This window comes from Schistocerca americana, chromosome X (assembly GCF_021461395.2).
Source record: "Schistocerca americana isolate TAMUIC-IGC-003095 chromosome X, iqSchAmer2.1, whole genome shotgun sequence".
Taxonomy (NCBI): Eukaryota; Metazoa; Arthropoda; class Insecta; order Orthoptera; family Acrididae; genus Schistocerca; species Schistocerca americana.
The window spans coordinates 883690474-883716796 of record NC_060130.1 but is presented as its reverse complement, the minus strand read 5'-3'; the positions used below and the strand labels follow the sequence as shown (position 1 = coordinate 883716796).

Sequence of the window (26323 nt, the reverse complement as noted above, 5' to 3'; positions counted from 1 at the left end):
TTGCTCTCGTTATTTAACACGTGGAACGCACTAGCATCTCATTTTCCGAAATTCTGAAAGAAGCGACTGGCTGATCTAGAAAAACGAAAATTAATCGTTTCTATGCCGCATAGGAAGGTATTGCCTGGTTTTAAGTATACGGGCTACGAAGACGTGCCTGTGGTGTGTAGTCAAATACAAATTAAAAGGGATGAAGAATGGAAGTTTAGGGCTTAACGTCCCTCGATGACAATGTCATTAGAGACGGAGCACAATCTGGGATTGAGACTGTTGTGACTTGGCAAGACAGCCAAGCCACTAGGAGGAAGCCGAAAGGCACGCGTTTAAGCTCACGTAGGATGGCGTGAGGTCTGGAACAGGTCAAGGTCTTTTAGTAGCAAAAATAGTACGTAGCTTCTGGAATACTTAACTTTAATCCATAATTGGTGAACATCGGTCTGACGGTACATGCATCACAAGATAAATAGCAATTGATAATGGCGCCTTGCTAGGTCGTAGCAAATGACGTAGCTGAAGGCTATGCTAACTATCGTCTCGGCAAATGAGAGCGTAATTTGTCAGTGAACGATCGCTAGCAAAGTCGGCTGTACAACTGGGGCGAGTGCTAGGAAGTGTCTCCAGACCTGCCGTGTGGCGGCGCTCGGTCTGCAATCACTGACAGTGGCGACACGCGGTTCCGACGTATACTAACGGACCGCGGCCGATTTAAAGGCTACCACCTAGCAAGTGTGGTGTCTGGCGGTGACACCACAGAGACGATGAGGAAGGGGTGCTGTTGGGTACAACCGCAAATCACAGTTGGTGAGTGTCCACGGCACTTTGACCACTGATACCTACGGAAATGATTATTGGTTGTACAGGGTACCCTCCGCCATGTACCTACCGTGGACTGCGGAGTATCTACGTAGATTGATGTGAATGTAGAAAAGGAACCAGTGCTGGCACATAGCCTACTCCTCTCGAATAGAACCATAGAACCAAGTGAGCCATCGAGCTTAACATCCCCATCCGACGAACGGATCGCCATCAACAGGCGCACAAGTACTCACTTCATGAGACACTTCGGAGAAGTTTGAAATTTAATCCAAAAGACTGGCGCAAAAACTGGTGATCAAGAACCACCTCTCCTCCACTTGCCGTCCAAATTCCGCCAGCGAAAATTTCGTCCACCATCAGGATTCGAACCGGCGTCCTTTCGTGTCGAACGCCACACCACACATGTGCACTAGTGACCCCGGCTTCCGAGGCGGGTAACACAAGCTATGTAGCCAGAAATCTCCGTATATCCATTACAATCCGTTCCCAACATAGCAGCCGTGTTAATTAATTTCTCGCTTCTTTCAGAGCGATGCCTGAAGCTGACATTTAACTACACTGCTTAAGGCGGACCTCCACATAGGCGTGCGTTACCGTCTTAGGCTACGGAGGTGGGTATTGGATAACAGGTAGCAAGAAGAAAATACTTTCACCAGATGCATGATGGTTCTATCTCCAAATCATTTAGATTCTTAAGGTATCGTTTCATGAGCTAGGAAATTTTGCATATGTAATGTCGTTCCAAGTCTAATACGTGATTAGTAAAAAATCTTCATTATAAATTGACGCTATGAGAGTTGGTTTTTCTTGCGCTAGTAACACTTCCAACCGAAACAGGAAAGATTTTTTTAACCCGTCTGTTACCGAAACACTCACAATACACCGGAACAGCTACAGTACATCTATTCCAGCAAACCACCGCAAGAACAGAGCTTCTCATTACATCGTCCCATCACTTATTTTTCTTCCAGGGAACATATTTTCCTGAGATGAATACAACTTTATTTTGCTTTCCTGTGGGCGCATATTATTATTATTATTATCATTATTATTGTTGCCATATAAAAATGCAAGCTGCTCAACTGGAGTTCCCTGTGCATAATATGCCACAACAATGACTCTTGCAGCAGATAACTTTCAAATGCAATAGAAGATAGTTGATAACCAGACCTCGTATTTGTCGTTTTCTTAATTTTAATTTAATCGTATGGCTAGAGCCCCCCGTCGGGCAGGCCGTTCGACGGGTGCTGGTCTTTCAATTTGACGCCACTTCGGCGACCTACAGTCGATGAGGATGATAGGATGATGATGAGGACAGCACAACAACCCGTCCCTGGGCGGAGAAAATTCCCCGACCCAGTCGGGAATCGAATCCGGGCCTAGAGGACTGACAATCCTTCACTCTGACCATTCAGCTACCGGAGCGGACATATTTGTCGTAAGACGTCGGGAAACGTCTTACATTTCTCTGCTTGTTCCGTTAATTCAACTTGTTAATGGTTGCAAAATCCCCTCGCTTCTAAACTGATACTGTTATTGCTAAGCTTAGCCGCGAGTCCGTAGAGGGTGGTATATGTGACGTACAGTATGACTGGTCAGCATTTCCACCCGGAATTTGCTAGTGTAAGTCGGACCTCCCTTGATCCGCCTTGGTGGGTCGTGTCGTCGGATTTCCTCCAACATGTGCGCGGTGCAACTCTCGTAAATGTCGTCCCGTGCAGATTCTTCATTGGCGCATTGGATGTCTCTGACGGTGGGAGCAAATTGTCTGAAATTGCTGTCGATCAGCTTTGGGGTATCTGTTTACCCGAAATTAACATTCAGAATGCCGTAATATCACTTTTATTCCTATTAGATCAATAATGAAACACTCATGTTACGAACTACTCGTACCCGAGAGCATGGCTACCATCGAACAAGGCAGGAAGAGCTCATAACGCCGACTCCCGACTTTGGCGCGCAGTCCGTATCTCTTACTAGTTTCGTCATAGTTGGTGAATTTCCGATCAAGTTCGTACTTACTAAGATATGCATTTGTTAATGAACGGGTGTGAATTTTAACGAGGCAAAATTATGATAAATAGTTTTAAACATCCAGAGGCTCCTCCTAGTATTCATGTTGTCATAAATGACTTTAATTATTAAATATAAATAAACAAAATCGGTGACTTTGGCGCCAAGATGGCTGTACTTCCCGTCATGTATATTTCCCAGGCTGACGCTTGTTGCTACGGTCCAGCGCCGAGCCCCACCCCACTACGCGCGACATATGGTCGCTTCGTCACCTAGCCAGCCAGCGTGGGAAATGCTCTCCGATTCATGGCCGGCTACGGACTACAGCACTTCCTAACTATCGTGCATACATCAATAAGAGACAATAATTTATTAAAACTGGTAAAAATGTCTTCCTCTCGTAAGAGGCACCTTACATGGTTCCAGATCGACGAACAATATTCAAGAATTTTTCGAACGAGTATTTTGTGAGAGACGTCCTTCGCAGGTGAATTGATTTCTTTAGTCTTTCCTCAATGTGTTATGCTTGTTACAAAGTCATTACTTCAATAACATACCTGTTTCGATATTCCGTAAGCAGGTCGTTTATTTTTACTAGTATCCTGTGTGGATTGTGCTGCACTATCTGCAGCCTTCTAGATGCGTGAATAGAGCAAACTAGTCGGTTCTTCCGAAATTCATGTTGATCCTGCCGAAGATTTCAAAGGTCTTCAAGAAAGTCGTCATACACGTGCACAAAATATGTTTCATAATAATTCTATAATAAACTGATGTCATAGAAAGAGATCAATAGTCCTGCACATCTGTCCTACGATCCTTCTGAAACACATTAAAACGATCTGCACCTTCTTCAAAGCATGTAGGATACTCCATTGTTCCAAAGACCTGCCTCAGACTGTTGCTGGAAGAGTCAGTTCTACATATTCGACGTGGAATAAAATTGATATCACCTTGCCGTTTTTAATTCCATGTTCTCTTTTTCTAATCGTCCATTTTGCAACTTTGTAACTGTCGATAGTGCGAGCTGTGCTCAAATCATTTTCGGTGAAGCAGTTCGGATGATTTAATTCATTATTTCAGTCTTCGTTTCGTCGTCTTCTGTTTCGGTACCACAGTGACCAACGAGCATATGAGGAGTGGAAATTTCATACCATCTAAGTGCTATTTTTTCACGAAACACGTTTTCAGTACCATTGTGTTTTCGGTACACTGTTGCACGTCCCTAGACTTGTTCCACATGCCAAATAACTGAATAAATGTTTCAAACATTCATTACTACATGGTGTTTGTGCCACGAAGTGCTTTCCTCTGAAGTTCAAAGTATCATGCATCGAGGTCTTTGCTCAGCCAAGGATGGTTTGAAGAGATAACATCCAAGTTTTTGGTAAATGGACACATATTTTTGAGCTGCTACAGATATTGTGCAGTTATAGAGAAACGAAGAAGCGAAAGTAGAACTTTTGTTCCTCAGAATTTACACAAGATTACTTAATTTTAAAGATGCTGCTGAAACACTGTTGTCAATGCATGCGTGTAACATCTCCAAATTCAATATGATCGGGTTGTCTTACACTCCTTCACCTCAAATAGCTATTAAAAGTTCTTACTCACAGACAAGAGAATGGGAAAATGTCGAAGCAATAAACAGATGAAGGACCGTAACTGATGTCTAAAATTCCAGCCATATTTATCAGTTCCAAACAGAAAAACCTGTTGACGACGTTAACAAAAAAAATGGCTCTGAGCACTATGGGACTCAGCATCTTAGGTCATAAGTCACCTAGAACTTAGAACTACTTAAACCTAACTAACCTAAGGACATCACACACACCCATGCCCGAGGCAGGATCGAACCTGCGACCGTAGCAGTCCCGCGGTTCCGGACTGCAGCGCCAGAACCACACGGCCACCGCGGCCGGCGACGTTAACATATCCTCCTCATCGGCAGAGGAAGTTTTACAGTAAATTTTGCAACGTCTGATCCCAATAATGGAACTGTGTAAGAAGCAGAAGTCAGTAGTGAGAAATCTTCCTCCTTCAATATAGTTTTATTATTGTGCTGTATGAAATTTAAAAGATATAAGAAATGCTCTTTGTTGTCTACAGTTTTGCTACTTACAATATTACTCCTCCATTTTTATACTGGTGCTATGACAAAATAACGTAACGCCTCAATGATCATGGCACATATTAACCCAAACCTTCTTATTGGCACTTAGAGCCAGTCAGTTCCCTGGCATGACACTTTGAATATCCTTGATACATTATTTATTTTCTAATTTGTCTCATTATTTTTTGCAGTGATGAGTTGAGCAGCATAAGTTTGTGGTATCAGAATACTTTCTCAATGTTCTGAATAAACATACGTTGTATACAAAAAGAGATACATTGTTTTTTATTCTCCTGACAAATGTGATATTTGGTACTCAGAGCGTTTGACATTTACACTCTTCATAATATGAACAACTAACTTTGGCCTATTGATTTATTTCATATAGAACCATAGTTGTTATATTTGTTTGACAACTCGGCAAGTGTGATACTTTCATTGAACGCGTCTTACATAGCTGTCCTTGTTTTGACTTTGTTCAGTTTATGCCTGTGAGCCAGGAATCGACTTCGTTTCTATTACTTGGTAAGTTCTCTCTGTTATTAAGAAACTTTGTAAACCGTTGTTGACCTTTAGTAGGTCGCTCCCATCTGTCACTGTCTTCATGATATAGTTCTCAACTTATTCCGTAACCACCCACACTCTCCTCCCAAGTACTGAATGCTTGCTATTGCCTACTAAGGTAGTTTTGGTCATTTTCTCCCTTCGTTAAGTAAGAATGCGTTTCTATCTTGTAGCTCCGCACTGCTGATGAATGATGCTACTGTAGCTTAATGGTTCCTATACCCCAACTCTACATTTAATGACTCGATAAGTTCAGAGTGTAATTGTTACCAGCAGATCAAACACATTTTCAGCACTAGTGGGTTACTAACCAATTTCTGTAGCCAATTTTTGGAAATTTCATGTGTACAATGACACCAGAATCTATGTCCGTATTAAAATATCGATGGGGATCCTGGTGCACTATTTTACGTTTGTGACGTCACGTGAGCTGGTCAGTGACCTACCCATGGCGTCAAAAGCCATGCCCATATCTACGAAGTCATCATTGTGACGCACGTCACTTTGCAATGACGTCATCAAGATTTCGGATGACGGTAAATTTGAAAATTAAATATGACAGTAAATCGAAAAATTATAGATGACGGGTAACGGTAAATTTAAAAACAGCCAGATGACATTGGTGGGTAAAATTTTTACAACCAATCACAGTACAGTATATACACACAATTTTCCCAAAGCCCGCCATTTTCAAAAGTATCCATAGCGAAATTTATTAAAAAAAATTGCAACCTCAGGGAAGTGAATGTTTTCTTTATGCGTCATGTTCAAAAGTATTCGGAGTATTGTCACAAGTTTCTTTGGGTGCCACGTTGAAAAGTATTTGATTATACGTAAGTGCATACACACACACACACACACACACACACACACAGTGAGCAATTTGATCACTGTAGCAAAAATACTCACTGTTTTCTGTTCGGCAGTAAAAATTTTCCCGCAAGCGCCATCTTGCAATGTGATTAGCTGAAAAATATTTCGCACGAATGCCACCTCCTTCTTTAATTTTCCATCTCCTACCATCTGACATCTTGATGGCATTATTGAAAAAGGGGCATATCTTGTAATGCAATAATGATGATGTCATAGATGGGGATGTTTCTTCTGACATCATGTGTAGGTCACTGACTTCTTCATGTCTCGCCACAAATGCTATGTGTGTATCTCCAATCTACACGTGGCAAACCAAAATCTCAATCACTGTCACTTGATCGAGGAATTTTTCTGTGGTATTTTCAAAAATTTCGCCGAAACTTTTCGTCACGTTGTTTCTTGATGGAGGTGAGCAATAGAACATCTGATTACATTTTTTGCCGAACTTTCAATATTATCTTCATTTGGATTCTCCCTCATTCTTACTGTATTTACCTTACTAGACGTTACTGATTTTTCCCTGTACTTGGAGTTCAGCCTGTAGTTCCAGTAAGCACTCTATTCTGAATTAAATGTTGCTATTTATTTCTTGTTTCAGCCACCTTTCTGCTCCAAGTATAGTGTAGCGTTACCGCTGTTAATAAGTGAAAATAATTGTGGCACCTTACCCTGAACGCTTCTGCAGTTGACTAATATTAGGTTTCGTTTCTCGATTTGCAAGACCATGTATTCTCCTATATAAGAAAGAGAGAGGACTTGCTGTTCGCTCTGCAGTTTACTGCATCTCGCTGCTTACTGATCCTTCAACGTAACCTACTGACTTCAAAAATCAGCATTCGCATGCCACACGTACTCTTCTATCCAAACACTGCTTCAAGTAAAACTTTGAACATAGCTGCTAAGGTTCAGTGACCGTGTCAGAATTATATTAGAACAAATAAGCCCTCGGTCACAAATATTAAGTCAGAATTGACCAGGTTTCGACGCTACTATGAGCGTCGTCTTCAGAGTTAAACTAACTGTTCTAAAACATATTAGGTATATAATGCATTAATGAAATTAAAGTTTGTACTGACTGGAAAGAGATGCAGTACTTACAAGTCACATTTAAAAAAAATCTAAGCCGGAAAGGCGACGTCATGAATAGTTGTAAATAAGATGGCGAGCCGCTAAGGGCTGCTCGTACTTGAGTGAACAAGACTGTTGCAACCCTTGTTACGTACTACAATTACGTTTAAGTACTAGGCTACACACCACACAAATACCTTTATAAAAGACCTCCTAACATTTAAATATTTATTCGATGTTAACATATTACTCTTTTACAGAAATGCTTTTCTTACTCTTGCGAGTCTGCATTTAATATCCTCTCCATTGCTGTCATCGTCTGTTTTTTTGCGGCGCAAATAACAAAACTAACATGACACATAATACTCTTAGTGCCTCATTTCCTAATTTAAGTCCCTCAGCATCGCCTGATTTCATTCGACTATATTTAATTACTATTTCTTTACTTTTTATTAATATTCACCTTATAAGCTCTTTTCAATATCCTATCCATTCTAATCAACTACTCTTCCAAGTCCTTTGCGGTCTCTGACAGAATTACGATGTCACTGGCAAACCTCAAAGTTTCCTTCTCCCTGAACTTTAACCCCCTTTCAACATTTCCACGTAGTTTCTTTCACAGTTTGTTCTATGTACGGGTGAAATAACGCTGGGTATAGGCTACAATCCTGCCTCACTCTCTTTTCACCTACTTACTGCTTCCCGTCCATGCTCTTTGACTTTTATCAGAGCAGTACATACGTTCCTATCGTTCAGATAAAGGATCAGTAAAATTGCACATGCTTCTTTTTACTAGCAATATTAATAAGTTCATACACTAAACTTCAAAACTGAATATTTATATTCTAATCCTGTGCGTGGCTACAGTCGAAATACGCTTGTTTTCCTATATAATCTTGCATATCATTTGAAATTCTTTCATTCTTTTGTTTTCTCACGGGCCTTGTCTGTCTCTCACGTACATTCATAGGTGCTCGTCTCCTTTTTTTTATTTTTATACGTATTATTATTATTATTATTATTCACGTTTGGGACCCGCCTGAATAGACATGCGTGTTAAAGTGCTGCTCCTGGGATGGGGAGGTGTGCCGACACCGGATCCAATCCACCCGGCGGATTAACGATGAGAGCGGTGTGCTGGATGTGGTTTTCAGGCGGTTTCCCAATCCGACTAGGAAAACACCGGGCCGTTACCTAAATCCTGCCTCAGTTACGCGATTCGCAAACATTTAGAACACTTTCGCTCACTATCACATTAATAACGCTTCACTCAGGGCCTCGCTGAAAATATTTTACGATATCAATTCGTCTGTAGTTGTTGTGGTTAAGTGTGAATATACCGCCGTAGTGGAACTTAAAAAGTTCATCGCAGGCAGGTTTTCTTTGTACATTTAATTGGTACAACCATGACAACAGCAGCAAATCCATTGAGGTTTTCTAGAGCTAGTGGATCTAATGTGAGGAGAAGTTAGGTACACATATACCGAGCCGGAGGGTAGCGGGGTTGCGAAGGGAGGGCATCCGGCAGCCCCTTAAATTAACCGTGCCAAATTCGTTCTTAGCCATGCCGACCCTGGGCTCATGAGGGTCAAAGGTATAAGAAAACGAAGATTATTTACGTTTGAGCCATACTGGACCAGAGGATGCACAACAAGCGGCATTTTCAGAGTTTTGTGTTAGCTTACCATTGTGACCACAATACTTAGATTCTCTCAGGATGGTTGCTTTTCCTCTCGTCAGACCAAATTGTTCCTGTCTTCTTGGGTTTTTCTGACAGGTCAACTGTCCACTTGTCAATTTTCTGCCTTTTTTTCTGTCTACTTCCTTCTTTTACTGCATCGATTCTTTTTATTGTTTCAGTTTTAGTTTTAGTTTTACTGCCATGTAGTTAATATGTTTGGTTCCATTCTTTTAGTATACCCATAGAACGTGTTTCTCTTCAGGGTGGGCCCCACAGCCTCAATAAATTAGAAAAACGACGATTCCACCAGGCTGTGTTTTAAATTACTTAATTTGCACTGTCCATTTTCAAGTACATCTAAAAGACATACAACACACTTATAAAAATTTTAAAAAAATAAAAAATAGCAAACATATAAAACTATAATTACAGTGGATATTATACGATTTTCATGTTTTCGCTCTTTGTTACTTTTTCATATTTTTTGTTATGGGGTATTCTGTGTTTTATTGATGCACTTGAAAATGGACAGTGTCCTAAACTAGATGTGCAAATAAAGTAATTTAAAACACGGACTTGGGGAATCATGTCATTCACCATACAATTTTAGCCTGCGTTATTTCATGTCTGAATAAATGTTGATGAACTTTTCAAATTTTTTATTTGGTCTTGGTATGTGCGTTCCTTCTTGTGTATGATATGAACTAACCTACTACTCTTAATTCTCTCTTTTAGACTACTTCCGAGTCCCTCTTCCTGATAAATAATGTGTGTTTCAGCCCCTTAAAGGTACTCTGGTTTTATGGCTGTGTTGTAGAGTATTTTGAGATGCACATTTGTTATGGATGTCTTTTGTAAGCCTGGAAGCTGTTTCCATTTTAAGACAAGAATTTCGTCACAATTTTTCGCCAGGCCAGTTGCCTGAATGGTTTCACCTACATATTAGACCTGAGACACTCTCTCAGGTATCCTGTATTTTACTAAAATGTAGACTTTCACGGCCGGAAATGTCATGTCCATTATAATTATCCGGGCTGTTATGCCGTGGTCGGCTGATGAATTCTTTGTCAATTCCCAACGTTTCGTCCCCGTCTGCGGGGGACATCTTCAAGGTAGTCTGTAGCTCCATGGAAGGTTTCAACACACCCACTGGCTCGCTACTGACTGCCGCTAAATTCCGTGTCCGCGCGCTCCCGCGCCGCGGCGTGACGTCACGTCTTTTGAAAACGTCAGTGCAATTGGCCGCTGTCCGTCGCCGTCGATCGCCGTTGCCATCACCCAGTAGTGGACGGGTGGTACACATCTTCTTCAACACCGGCATCCATATACCGTTTAATTTCACGCCCTCCTCCTTTCGAATGAAATTATTAGGATGTTTGGCGATTTCGATTGCCTCCCTGTAGAGCCTTTCGTAGTATCCGCTTGTGGCCGCTAGTACTTGCGTCTCCTCAAAACGAATATGGTGGTTACCTGGTTGGAAAGCATGTTCCGCAACAGCTGATCGTTCCGTTTCTCCTCGTCTACAATTGCCCTTGTGCTCTTCCAAACGTTTTGAAACAGTTCTTTTTGTGGTACGCCCCTTGAAGATGTCCCCCGCAGACGGTGAGAGAAACAATGGGAATTGACACAGAATTCATCAACCGACCACGGCATAACAGCCCGGATAATTATAATGGACATTCTGAATTTTGTTTTTACAATGTCGGATTCTAGGTTATTGCTAGACATGTTTTATTTTTTTTCAGAAGATATTTGCAGCCATACTCTTTGGCTCTGAGCACTATGGGACTCAACTGCTGTGGTCATAAGTCGCCATACTCTTTCTGGTGTTTCTTTAAGAATTTCCATATCCTTTTGTGATGTTTGAATGTCCTGTCGTAGACTCGCCAGGTTGTCCTTAAAAACTAAGCAGTATATCATAATTTCTTTTTCATTTTTTTTGATTTTTAATTATTATTTTAAATGTTCGTGTAAGAGCATCAAAAAGTACTTAAGTTCGCTAGATTCAAACCACCGATGTGCTAAGGAGTGGTGATGTGCGTGTTGCAGCCTGAAGCCCCCGCCGAAGGACGGCGTGACGAAGAGCAACCCCAGCAAGCGGCACCGCGAGCGCCTGAACGCCGAGCTGGACACGCTGGCCAGCCTGCTGCCGTTCGAGCAGAACATCCTGTCCAAGCTGGACCGCCTCTCCATCCTGCGCCTTTCCGTCAGCTACCTGCGCACCAAGAGCTACTTTCAAGGTCAGCCGCTGCGCCGCGCTACGCTGCACTTCTGTGCCGCATCCCCTCCTCTTCTCCGAGGACACGTCTTCTTTCGTGGAACACACCAAGCTGCACAAGTTTTGCAGCAAATGGAAGTCACTAGTGAAGCATGCTGGGAGACCACCATAGCAATACAGCTGTTTTTCATTTTTAAAATGTTTTCACTTTCTATCGTAGTAGCGTTCATCACAAATTTATTAGTATCCACTTTCAAAAACAAGTGACATCTTCTGACCATTGCCTATAGTCAAGAAGTACACTCCTGGCCATTAAAATTGCTACACCAACAAGAAATGCAGATGATAAACGGGTATTCATCGGAAAAATATATTGTACTAGAAAGGACAGGTGATTACATTTTCACGCAATTTGGGTGCATAGAACCTGAGAAATCAGTACCCACAACAACCACCTCTGGCCGTAATAACGGCCTTGATACGCCTGGGCATTGAGTCTAACAGAGCTTGGATGGCGTGTACAGGTACAGCTGCCCAGGCAACTTCAGCACGATACCACAGTTTATCAAGAGTAGTGACTGGCGTCTTGTGACGAGCCAGTTGCTCGGCCACCATTAACCAGACGTTTTCAATTGGTGGAGATCTGGAGAATGTGCTGTCCAGGGCAGCAGTGGAACATTTTCTGTATCCAGAAAGGCCCGTACAGGACCTGCAACATGCAGTCGTGCATTATCCTGCTGAAATGTAGGGTCTCGCAGAGATCGAATGGAGGGTAGAGCCACGGGTCGTAACACATCTGAAATGTAACGTCCACTGTTCAATGCGAACAAGAGGTGACAGAGATGTGTAACTAATGGCACCCCATACCATCAAGCCGGGTGGTACGCCAGTATGGCGATGACGAATACACGCTTCCAATATGCGTTCAGCACGATGTTTCCAAACACGGATCCGACGATCATGATGCTGTAAACAGAACCTGGATTCATCCAAAAGTGACGTTTTCCCATTCGTGCACCCAGGTTCGTCGTTGAGTACACCATCGCAGGCACTCCTGTCTGTGATGCAACGTCAAGGGTAACCGCAGCCATGGTCTCCGAGCTGATAGTCCATGCTGCTGCAAACGTCGTCAAACTGTTCGTGCAGATGGTTGTTGTCTTGCAAACGTCCCCATCTGTTGACTCAGGGATCGAGACGTTGCTGCACGATCCGTTACAGCCATGCGGATAAGATGCCTGTCATCTCGACTGCTAGTGATACGAGGCCGTTGAGATCCAGCACGGCGTTCCGTATTACCCTCCTAAACCCACCGGTTCCATATTATGCTAACAGTCATTGGATCTCGACCAAAGCGAGCAGCAACGTCGCGATACGATAAACCGCAGTCGCGATAGGCTACAATCCGACCTTTATCAAAGTCGGAAACGTGATGGTACGCATTTCTCCTCCTTACACGAGGCTTCACAAGAACGTATCACCAGGCAACGCCGGTCAACTGCTGTTTGTGTATGAGAAATCGGTTGGAAACTTTCCTCATGTCAGCACGTTGTAGGTGTCGCCACCGGCGCCAAGCTTGTGTGAATGCTCTGAAAAGTTAATCATTTGCACATCACAGCATCTTCTTCCTGTCGGTTAAATTTCACGTCTGTAGCACGTCAACTTCGTGGTTTAGCAATTTTAATGGCCAGTAGTGTACATCATTCGATTCGAAGTGTAAAATAAAATCCATTTAAGAAACCTTATTAGCACTATGTGTGGGGAAAATTAAAGTACGGTTCAACACGGTATTTCAACGGCCTTGCCGCAGTGGCAACACCGGTTCCCGTCAGATCACCGAAGTTAAGCGCTGTCGGGCTGGGCTAGCAGTTGGATGGGTGACCATCCGGTATGCCGAGCGCTGTTGGCGAGCAGGGTGTACTCAGCCCTTGTGAGGAAAGCTAAGGAACTGCGTGATCTAGAAGCAGTAGCTCCGGTCTCGTAAACTGTCGTACGGTCGGAAGAGTAGCACACTGACCACATGCCTATGAGCTGAGGATGACACGGCGGCCGTCGGTACCGTTGGGCCATCTCGGCCTGTTCTGGTGGAGTTTTTAATTGTTTTTCTCTTTTTCAATACGGCAATTACAAACGTATCTGATTTATGAAAGTATGAATCACTGTGAAATAATTCAATATAACAGTTATGGACAGTTCATATTCACACATTTCGTATCTACTTCTGTTTAAACATTTAAAATTTAATTGAAAGTGATTTGCAAGGTGGTAATATCGGCATAGTGTTTAAAACAAAATTCAGTATTTTTTTATTCCGTTGGCAAATTCACTGCTTCAGAGACACGCCATTATGACAGTCCAAAGAATTGTTACGAGGAAAATATACCGTTTGCGACCACAGCTATTTTTAGTCTACTTTAAAGAAAAAAATAAACAACTTCGAATAGTAAAGAAAAAATGACATTTTCATCCGTTTTCAGTTTTAGTAGGAAACGATCCGTTGTTGAGAGAGAGAGAGAGAGAGAGAGAGAGAGAGAGAGAGAGAGAGAGAGAGGGAGGGAGGGAGTGAACAGCGAGGATCTTTGTAGCCCTCCTATCTCTTTTATGTGTTTAGTGTGTGGAAAACAGACTACTCTTCTCAAATTTTTTGCCTATACGATTGTGTCAGAACAATCTACTTGAACGTTATCAGTTTATCACTCTTGTGAACATCAGAATTCATGCCCTCTCCTAATGGATAGGATTTACTCTCGCAGCTGCATTTCAAATTGACATAGCCGTTAGAAATTTCAGCTCTGTACGGTATAACTTCCGTTCTTCATTGTGCGAAATGGTTTCGAACGAATATCTTTTGTTTGCTGAAGGATCTCCAGAACAATTTGAAAGAGGTTTCAAATGCCTTAATCAGTGCTTCCTGTTATTTCTAAACAGAAGCTACGTTTTTAATATACTTGCTTTGTGTTAGTACTGGAAACGAAAACTTGTTTTGATATACGGCAGCTGGACAAAATTAATAAACTTAACACCTACAAATTATCACGTAGGGGCTCTCGTGGCGTCCAAAGAACTGCGACTTTCCATGAAGTTCGATAAGTCGGCATCACTGAGTTTTTTTGCAGTTCCACAAATAAACAGTTTTAATCTCTTAAGCGATGCTGGATAAAGGTCACGGAAAAGTATTTTTGTTTTTATATTCATGGACCACGTGAATATCAATTTTTGATTTAATTTCCCAATTTCCCAACAGTGTCGGTCAGATTGTTGCCGTTTACAATCTTCTTACAACGTCTCTCCAGTTTTGTCTCTTAGCTTATGAAACTGGACCTTTTTCTTCCAAGGCAGTCCACAATCACTCTACATTAGTCGAATAAGAGAGCTGTGAAGGTCTGTAAAGACCCACGAACGAACATCGTTACCTAAAATTGCTTCATAGACCTTAACAATTACTTTTACTTTCATTGTGGTCACAGGACCCTCTCAAAAATACCTCATGACAGCTCAGACCATTACGTAATTCTTCGGAGTTGAAGAAGAAATAAAAAGTAAAGATTATACGTCCCGTGGAAGACGAAGCCATCAGAGTTGGAGTACTAATCTCGTATTATACATAGCTGTGAAAATCAACATGACGTGACACTATAGAAGGGTACAATCTGATGTTCGTCAGGATAATCGGACGGTGACAAAACATGAGAACTGCTTCTTAATAACTGCGCTAACTCACTCGGCTTCGCATTTGGAGAAATATAGTTAAAGATATGAGCTTCTTGTAGGTAAGCACTCCCGCTGTAAGGCTCGGGATAAAATTTGCCGTTTGGGCCACATTACACACAATTATTAAACTGTCCATGAAACATTTAAAAAATCGGTACATGTAAACGACCAATAACAATGTGTCAAATGATACAGTACGTGAAAGATAAGCCCTCATCATTTTATACAATGTTTATAAAATGTCGTCCACCCTGCGGCACCAGTACACTTCAATCGTAATCTAATTCTGCCTATACCCGGCCCAGCGCATTAGGGAGTAATGTTAAGAATAGCTGCTTCGATTCGATGTCGTAAGTCTTCGAGGTTCTGTGACAGAGGTGGAACATAAACGCTATACTTCATGGAGCCGCCGGCCGCGGTGGTCTCGCGGTTCTAGGCGCGCAGTCCGCAACCGCGCGGCTGCTACGGTCGCAGGTTCGAGTCCTGCCTCGGGCATGGATGTGTGTGGTGTCCTTGGGTTAGTTAGGTTTAAGTAGTTCTAAGTTCTAAGGGACTGATGACCACAGCTGTTAAGTCCCATAGTGCTCAGAGCCATTTCATGGAGCCCCAGAAGAAAAAATCGCAAGGCGTCATTTCTGCCGTCCGTGGTGGGCACTCGAGCAGCGCCACGTCAATGTCTGCAACACGGCTTATCCAGTGACGAGGCAATGTCTCATTCACGTAGTCTCGAACACTATTGTGGAAATGTTAAAAGATGCCATCATGCTGAGAGATGGAAGCCTTGCGATTGTGTCAAGTTGTGACACGAGCCACAAGTGCAGCATGTCGAGATTCTACTGACAGTTTTCTCAGCGAAGAGTAAGTGTCCATAGACTTCTTGGACACGGCGCAGAACACGTTAACTTTGTCGGAGTCCTGGACATGTTAGACAACTGCATGTGGATTCTCTGCCACACATATGGGTGGTTAGTGTCGGTTGACTTTTCCCAAAAGATGAAAAGTGGCTTCGTCACTGAAGATTAATTTGTTTGCGAAGTCATCATTTGCAAGGTGATTCTACATATCGATGCAGAACTGCAGACGGCGCATTTTGTCGTCATGGCTTATGGTTTACAGTAACTGTAAATTGTATGGCTTTACTCTTAATCGCTTATGAATGATTTTCCAAAGTGGTGGCTGAGTTCCGCTCAGCCTCGACAGGTAGACTTCGTGGGAATTCGCAACATCACATCCCTAATATGGTCCAATATCTGTTCTGACATGCTACGCTTTGCATCGCACAAACAACCATCGTCCTCGATTTTTTTGTATTACTTCGCTGTGCTATTGTAAACTGGTGATGTCTTGTGAAGTTTGTCACAGAAAGCTCTTTGCACACTCACTATCGAGTGGCAACCCGCAAATTCTAGCACAGAATATGCTTTCTCTGCCTGCTTCATCCGCATTTTCAGAAACTACGGTTGTTGTTGGCTATGTCGGTTGTTTTCCAAACTAACTTTCCTCACCACGTTCAAATAAAACTTTGAGAGTTTGTCTTTCGCGAAAAATCTTCATGGAGTTTATGACAGCCCTGGATTTTTATATTTGTCGATAGTCACTTGGTATGCAAGAGCAGCCTCAATATGAACGTTTTGTTTATGCAAAATCCACCCCACTGTTTTTGTGTTATCCACGCACATGTTAATATCAGTATTGATTTTCGTGGCAGTAGTCACCGTATTAGAGGTAGAAATCCCTTTTAGTGTCTTCCTCTCACTATCAATAAGTTTAGTCTCTCTTCCACTATTGTGTGTAGGGAACGAAGTTTCTCACGAACATCACGTCATATTAGATCCACTACAATCTGCCTGTGTTTAAAGCTTTTAAGTTCCAATACGACGGTATACTCACTCTAAACCGCAACAACGGGTGAATTGACACCATAAAACACTTTCAGTGGAGTTACATAACGGGGGAAAACCAAAGTCAGTGACTGCGTACTATATTTAAATCATAGAACACGCTCCAAAAATGATGTTTCAAGGTTTTTCATTCTATTTTGTCTAATCACTGCATCAACGTAGTCTGTTTTTGAGCTTACATGACGTATGACCCAAATAACACAAATGAAAACAAAGTTCGCCACTTGAATAAATTGTTCTGGACATGGTTACGTTTTGAAGTAAATATTATTACTCGAAGTTAAACTCTGAATAGAGTTGTAGAATAATTTTTATTGCAGTGTCCCGATTCTTACAAAATTTGCGTGCTCATATAACTTATCTGAATAGCACGGGACGCATCGTAATCAGAAAACAGCAGATCTGTATTCTTATAGAATATCGAACGCATTATCTTCCAGTTTTCGTGTATATTCTACTGTGAAATGAAGTATGCTTTTAATGGAACGCATCAGAATTACCGTAAGATTTGTGAAACACGTAGAGCAAGGCGTACGCCATTCTAGTTAACGTATGCCACATGACGACCAATAAATACGTCGTCTGGTGAATGGTGGCTCTTGCGTGAGGTTTAAAACATGTCATACTGCGCTGCATGTGGGAGTTCGCGGAATACAGTTTTCGGTACTGTTCACTTCATTTACGGCCTTTACAATGGTAAATGTTGTAAGGCACACTACATAATCCCAAGGGAATCATGCACTTTCATTGTTTAGAAAACTTTCGTAAACAAACTCTAAAATAATTCTTCCGACTAAGCAAGTTAAGTAGGTCGGAATATTTTACGCTTGTACATACAGTTGATGTGTGTTGATTGGAATCAACGAAACAGTCGTTTCTTTCCACCTAGCGACAGAGCTTAACTTCCGAAATTTCACAAATTAACTTTCTGTACTTTCTAGTTTCTCGTTTTCAGTTTCACATCAAAAACTCCTTTAAACACGGTTCCCGTCTCACTTGTTAAGGATTTGTTTTGCCTGATTCCTGTTTTTCATTATCCGCGCAACTGTTTGCGGTTGCGAGTGTGCAGTGTAAAACAGATTCTCATATTTATAGAACTAAGAAGAATCTACTAATGTAAAAAAGGTCCCGTCAAATTCATAAAAAATATTGCTTGTTTTTTTGTCAAGAACTTTCTTATATATTAAAGCAACATTTAATAGGCACAAAGCGTCAAAGTATTGTTGTTTTCTGACTTTGACGGTATCTCCCCTTCAAGCGTTTCATATTAGAGATTTCCGTCATTATCATCGGATTCTTTCCATTCCAATGCGGAAAGTTGAGCTCCATGTCGAAAGACTTGACATTGCCCCATTTAAATCTGTGGCATAGGCTAGGCGCAGAACCGCATACCACCAACCCGATGTGGCTTACAAGTTATTTGCTCTCATTAGTTACGCAGAGTTTCTTTTCTTAGGTACTTTCCGTTCTGTTCGAGATTGTCACATCGTTAATGTTATGTGCTTCAACAAAAGGCAATGGTATAATTTCGCTCGCTTATATATAATTTGACTTTACCGCTCCAGTAGCATTGTTATTCAGAGAGAATTAAAAAAATGGTTCAAATGGCTCTGAGCACTATGGGACTCAACTGCTGAGGTCATTAGTCCCCTAGAACTTAGAACTAGTTAAACCTAACTAACCTAAGGACATCACAAACATCCATGCCCGAGGCAGGATTCGAACCTGCGACCGTAGCGGTCTTGCGGTTCCAGACTGCAGCGCCTTTAACCGCACGGCCACTTCGGCCGGCCAGAGAGAATTAAACGCTAATTTGAAAACAAATGTGTTCTCTGGAAGAGATGGCGTCTAACATGGCTCTCCGATCTGTTTGCACGTATGTCTATCCCTGAGCTATCCGAGATCGAAAGCTATGTCTGTTAACTGGTATTTCGTTTTATATTGACTCAACCAGTGAATAGAGCACACACTTGTATGCTGATGGATGACAAAGTACATTGTTTGCTACACCACTGATTATTGTTATAGTGGCAGGACGCTCAAAGTGACATAACATACTCGTCTTTGACATGTAATCTCCCCGTTCCCTTTCTCTGCTGCCGATAAAACACACTGTGGAATTCTCCCTGGTAGCTTATACGGATAAAGGTTGTTTAATACTAAGGCGTGGTCCTAGTGCGTAAAGATATACACTGGACGAGAACTTGTGGCCTTTTATACCTCTTAATAAAAGCGAAGGTTAAGACGTAATTAGAGAGCCCTGAAAAATTTCCGATGCTGAAGACGTCGTGGTTACATACGAAAGGCCAATATCAGCCGTTACAAAAATGTTGTTCGAGGAACCAGATCGGCCATTAGCAGGGAAAGGGAGTAATAGAATGCAGAAGTAGTCTAAAATGGTAGCTTGATGCAGCTACCACCCTTCTCGGCGGGCATGCGGCCATCGTGAGGTGATATTTATGATAAAATTAAGAGGTAGGCCCAACACGCCGTGGGCAGTGGCCTATGCTCCCAAATACTGGGCTCCGGCGCAACCCACCGCCCAAAGCATACGCAAACCCATCTCCGCTGCTCACCATATTCACATTGGAATATTCAGTTACAAGCATTCTTTGCTCTGTCACACCGTTCACAGTTAAGTGCAAAACTGCTCCCAGTTTTACCAAAGCGTAAAATACACAAATTCTTGCACGTACAACACCAAACTTCGTCCTAAATCTAAATGTACACTACTGACCATTAAAATTGCTACCCCAAGAAGAAATGAAGATGATAAACAGGTATTCATTGGAAAAATATATTATACTAGAACTGACATGTGATTACATTTTCACGCAATTTGGGTGCATAGATCCTGAGAAATCAGTACCCAGAACAACCACCTCTGGCCGTAATAACGGCCATGATACGCCTCGGCATTGAGTCAAACAGAGCTTGGATGGCGTGTACAGGTACAGCTGCCCATGCAGCTTCGACACGATACCACAGTTTACCAAGAGTAGTGACTGGCGTCTTGTGACGAGCCGGTTGCTCGGCCACCATTGACCAGACGTTTTCAATTGGTGAGAGATCTGGAGAATGTGCTGGTCAGGACAGCAGTCGAACATTTTTTGTATCCAGAAAGGCCCGTACAGGACCTGCAACATGCGGTCGTGCATTATCCTGCTGAAATGTAGGGTTTCGCAGGGATCTAATGAAGGGTAAAGGCACGGGTCATCACACATCTGAACCGTAACGTCCACTGTTAAAAGTGCCGTCAGTGCGAATAAGAGGTGACCGAGACGTGTAACCAATGGCACCCCATACCATCACGCCGGGTGATACGCCAGTATGGCGATGACGAATACACGCTTACAATGTGAGTTCACTGCGATGTCGCCAAACACGGATGCGACCATCATGATGCTGTAAACAGAACCTGGATTCGCCCGAAAAAATGACGTTTTGCACCCAGGTTCGTCGTTGAGTACACCATCGCAGGCGCTCCGGTCTGTGATGCAGCGTCAAGGGTAACCGCAGCCATGGTCTCCGAGCTGATAATCCATGCTGCTGGGAACGTCGTCGAACTGTTCGTGTAGATGGTTGTTGTCTTGCAAACGTCCCCATCTGTTGATTCAGGGATCGAGACGTGGCTGCACGATCCGTTACAGCCATGCGGATACGATGCCTGCCATCTCGACTGCTAGTGATACGAGGCCGTTGGGATCCAGCACGGCGTTCCGTATAACCCTCCTGAACCCACCGATTCCATATTTTGCTAACAGTCATTAGATCTCGACCAACGAGAGCAGCAATTTCGCGATACGATAAACCGCAATTCCGATAGGCTACAATCCGACCTGTATCAAAGCCAGAAACGTGATGGTACGCATTTCTCCTCCTTACACGAGGCATCACGACAACGTTTTACCAGGCAACGCCGGTCAACTGCTGTTTGTGTATTAGAAATCGGTTGGAGACTTCCCTTATGTCAGCACGTTGTAGGCGTCGCCACTGGCGCCAACCTTGTGTGAACGCTCTGAAAAGCTAATCATTTGCATATCACAGCATCTTCTTCCTGTCGGCTAAGTCTCGCGTCTGTAGCACGTCATCTTCGTGGTGTAGCAATTTTAATGGCCTGTCGTGTATATTCATACTCTACAAATCGCTGGAAAATACGTGGAAGATCTGTCTGAATTCCACAGCTTTACATTGCTCTATACTAAAAACTAGCTGCCAGTCTTTGTACGAGGCCAATATTTTTGAAGATCTCATGCAATATTACTAAACTTAAGTCACATAAAACTTACTGCAACTAACTTCATCATTTTAGTAAAATCATTGATTGCAATTAATAATATTCGGCAGCTGATCGACACACCATATGAACTCTTATCATAGTGTCACATTTCTCTGGGATACAGGTGGCCTTAATTCTGCACCTGTCCTTTGCCTGGGGCAAGGCTCTCTAGTTATCCTGTAGATTGCCTTACCAGGATTGGTGTGTTTATAAACGTCGAATCCATCAGTTTCCGCTGACCATGGCTGTTAAGATGTCACAAGTGAAGAATATGATTTGAGTTTCATATGATAGATGTCTTTGGATCTATCAATGCCATAGAAACAATCGTTTTGTTGAAGGTATGCCATTGTGTTTGAACTCAGGATATGATCGAGAATCCTGTTACATAGCTTAACAGGCCTGCGGATCGTTTGTGCTACTTTTATAATGAATGGATGTAATTTGTACTTAGCTACAGTTGTTGAGGACAGTTCTTTTCTTAAGATGTCTGCAGTTATTCTTGATTAAGACCACAGCTAATCCTTCTTGACCACTAGTACTGAAATCCATATGATTCAGTTTCTTCGGTACTTGAATTCACTAATAGCACCAGCATTTTGTCGTCGATTGTGAACAAACATTTGAAGAGAGAGTTGCGCAGGACGTGCGAGGGACGTGGGCTCAGATGTCAGGATTCGCGGCAGAATCACGAACAAGTTACTGAAAGAGAGTGCAGATCACTTTCTTTACAAAATGAGTAAAAGATACGATGCAAAGAATTGTAGACCAATGTTAATGACATCGATATGTTCGAAAATCTTAGAGCATAATATTTTAAGCTTAAACTTTATGAAGTTCCTGGAGGAAAACAACAAGCACGGATTCAAAACGAAAAACAAAAACTAAACACTGGTGCGGAAAATAGCCTACACTATTAACACACGATTCGCGAAAGGTGTTTTACACCGAGCTGAATCATCGATTACCAACTAATATACAGTCATACGGAGTGTCTTTGCAAAAATGAGATTGGTTCGATGAATATCTTACTAATAGTTCCGAGGATGTTATATTGGACGACGAATGTTCCGCAGAAACAAAAATAACATTAGGTATTAGTTAGTTTCATGCTCTACGCATTATTTGAATGATTCTTCAATCGATATGATGTGAAAATGTTTAGTTTACAGAATATTTATAGCGTTAGCATCAATGAATACATATTTTTTGTAGCCTTATTCATGCTCTTACAATTAAAAACTAAACTAGGGTTCTATTTCTTTTTTCTCTCTTACAGGCTACCAATTTTTAAATAGAAATTTGTCAATGGAATAGAAGCAGCTGTTCACGAGGAATGATTTTAGGTTAGATTTAAAACTTGATTTGCTACATGTTGGACATTTTACGTTATTGGGAAAATGATCAAAACCTATTGTTGCTGCATACTGAACTCTTTCTGAACCACTGACAACATTAATATAGGGTAATAAAAGAAGTTCAGTAGCATCTCTAAAGCTCTTAATACACACGAGCGATTTATCAGAACATGATTAGCTTCACCGTAAGATCGTTCGCTGACAATGCTGTTGTGTACACGAAAGTATCAGCGCTGTGCGATAGTAAGAAAATACAGAAAGTCATGGACAAAATTTTTACTTGATTAATGAATGGCAGCTCTCTTAAAATGTGGATAAATTTACGGTAATGAGGAGGAATCCTATAGTATCCGATTGCAAGATTGCTGATGAACGTCTCGAGCACGTCACATCGTATAAGTACTAAGGGGAAACACTGAGAAGTGATGTGGAATGGAAGAATTGTATAAAATCAGTAGTAGGAAAGCTGAATCGAGGACTCAGATTTGTTGGAAGGGTTCTGGGAAAGTACAATACATCTGCAAAGATAATGGCATAGAAGACGTTAGTGCGACCAATTGTGGAGTATTGTTCAAGTCCTTGGAGTTCTTACCCAGTAGCCTTGACAATAGGCATCGAACTAATTAAGAGACTGGCTGCTAAGATCGTGACAAATCAGTATCATCCATAAATAGTGTAACAAAAATGATCGTTGCCCTTAATTGGGAATCCTTGGAGGAAAGACGACGTAGTTCTCGTGAAGCCCCATTTGGTAAAGTTAGTGAAACTGTATTCTAAGAAGACTATCATTATTCTGTCCTAATTGTATGCTTCGTGTAGGAATCGTGAGAATAAAACAAGAGAGATTAAGGTGCCTGCAGAGGCATATAGGCAGTAATTTTTCCTCGCTCAATCCGCGAACGGAACAGGAAAGAAAATTGATAATATTTATATGATGTGCCCTGCACCACTAACTGCACAGTGACTTTCGGAGTACACACCGATGAGCTAAAGCATTGTGGCCAGCTGCTAAACAACGTGCCGATGCACCTTTGGAACGCAGTGCAGCAGCGATTCTTCCTGGCATGGATCCGATAGGTCTGTAGTAGGTTTGCGTGGGTCTGTGGCACCAGAGTCTATGCATAGGTCACGCGATTCAGGTAAATTACGGGCCAGGTGGTTTGCGGGTTCGGAGCTGACGCCCAACAGCGTCCCAGATGTGTTCATATCGGGCGAATTTTGTGTTGAAGGCATCAGGAGTTCATTGTCATGCTCTTCAGACCAATGTAGCACGATTCCTGTCCTGTGATACTGACAGTTATACTGCTGGAAAACGTCGGAAATACATCATGCACGAATGGATTTAGGTGGCCCAGCAATAATGGTCAGGTAGTCCACAAATGTCACAGTGCCAATGACGCTATGGACGACGAGGTGAATGTCGTCCATAGCATACTACTACCCTCACCATCCTTCGTCCGCGGCATGGTGTAAGTTTCGAACAACTGTTCGCCGGCCGGAGTGGCCGTGCGGTTCTAGGCACTACAGTCTGGAGCCGAGCGACCGCTACGGTCGCAGGTTCGAATCCTGCCTCGGGCATGGATGTGTGTGATGTCCTTAGCTTGGTTAGGTTTAATTAGTTCTAAGTTCTAGGCGACTGATGACCTCAGAAGTTGAGTCCCATAGTGCTCAGAGCCATTTGAACCATTTTTGTACAACTGTTCGCCTTACTGACGTCGTATTCGGACACGATTATCGATCAGGTCAACAAGAAACTGGATTCATCCGACCAGACGACATGTTTCCATTGATTCACGGTCCAGTCTCGACGATTCTGGTCCCATTGCAGTCGTAATTGATGATGGCGTTTGGGTGAACATGGATACACGCTGAGGTCGTTTGCTGCGCATCCCAGTGTCCAACAATGTCCGCTGAACGGTGTAATCCGAAACACGTGTGGCTGCGTTAGTATTTTCCTCTGTCGTCAGATGTACCACAGATGACCACATACTCTGCTTTACAGAGCGGGAAAGCCACGTGCTGTGATTTGGCGTGAATATTCAACACCTAGTCATCCACTCGCGGCTTCATCGTCCTTCAACAACTTCTCATAGATGCTCGCGGCAGTAACACGCGATCAGCCGACCAGCTTCGCCGATTTCAAAATGCTCCTTCCCAGGCGCCGGGCAGTAAGAATCTGCCTATTGCCCAAGTCGCTTTTTTCAGTAGATTTCCCCATTTGCGGCCCGTATCATCGCAAGTGCGATTCCCCAATCATTTCTACTCCGCTTATACAGGGTGTTACAAAAAGGTACGGCCAAACTTTCAGGAAACATTCCTTACACACAAAGAAAGAAAATATATTATATGGACATGTGTCCGGAAACGCTTACTTTCCATGTTATAGCTCATTTTATTACTTCTCTTCAAATCACATCAATCATGGAGTGGAAACACACAGCAACAGAACGTACCAGCGGGACCTCAAACACTTTGTTACAGGAAATGTTCAAAATGTCCTCCGTTAGCGAGGATACATGCATCCACTCTCCGTCGCATGGAATCTCTGATGCGCTGATGCAGCCCTGGAGAATGGCATATTGTCTTACAGCCGTCTACAATAGGAGCACGAAGAGTCTCTACATTTGGTACTGGGGATGCGTAGACAAGAGCTTTCAAATGTCCCCATAAATGAAAGTCAAGAGGGTTGAGGTCAGGAGAGCGTGGAGGCCATGGAATTGGTCCGCCTCTACCAATCCATCGGTCACCGAATCTGTTGTTGAGAAGCGTACGAACACTTCGACTGAAATGTGCAGTAGCCGGCCGAAGTGGCCGTGCGGTTAAAGGCGCTGCAGTCTGGAACCGCAAGACCGCTACGGTCGCAGGTTCGAATCCTGCCTCGGGCATGGATGTTTGTGATGTCCTTAGGTTAGTTAGGTTTAACTAGTTCTAAGTTCTAGGGGACTAATGACCTCAGCAGTTGAGTCCCATAGTGCTCAGAGCCATTTGAACCATTTTTTTGAAATGTGCAGGGGCTCCATCGTGCATGAACCACATGTTGTATCGTACTTGTAAAGGCAGATGTTCTAGCAGCGCAGGTAGAGTATCCCGTATGAAATCATGATAACGTGCTCCATTGAGCGTAAGTGGAAGAACATGGGGCCCAATCAAAACATCACCAACAATGACTGCCCAAACGTTCACAGAAAATCTGTGTTGATGACGTGATTGCACAATTGCGTGCGGATTTTCGTCAGCCCACACATGTTGATTGTAAAAATTTACAATTTGATCACGTTGGAATGAAGCCTCATCCGTAAAGAGAACATTTGCACTGAAATGAGAATTGACACATTGTTGGATGAACCATTCGCAGAAGTGTACCTGTGGAGGCCAATCAGCTGCTGATAGTGCCTGCACACGCTGTCCATGGTATGGAAACAACTGGTTCTCCCGTAGCACTCTCCATACAGTGACGTGGTCAACGTTACCTTGTACAGCAGCAACTTCTCTGACACTGACATTAGGGTTATCGTCAACTGCACGAGGAACTACCTCGTCCATTGCAGGTGTCCTCGTCGTTCTAGGTCTTCCCCAGTCTTTGCACTGAAATGAGGATTGACACATTGTTGGATGAACCATTCGCAGAAGTGTACCTGTGGAGGCCAATCAGCTGCTGATAGTGCCTGCACACGCTGTCCATGGTATGGAAACAACTGGTTCTCCCGTAGCACTCTCCATACAGTGACGTGGTG

General features: G+C 42.7%; 1 protein-coding gene and 1 pseudogene across 1 annotated transcript in view; both read left to right on the top strand.

The window, feature by feature from the left end:
• Positions 1 to 26323, top strand: part of LOC124556370 (circadian locomoter output cycles protein kaput) — an 815111-nt gene that overhangs the window by 289677 nt on the left and 499111 nt on the right. The window contains exon 2 of the mRNA XM_047130334.1: positions 11175 to 11365. Coding sequence (XP_046986290.1) covers positions 11175 to 11365 — 191 coding nt within the window. The remainder of the gene's footprint in view (positions 1 to 11174; positions 11366 to 26323) is intronic.
• Positions 13132 to 13249, top strand: LOC124557045 (annotated as a pseudogene).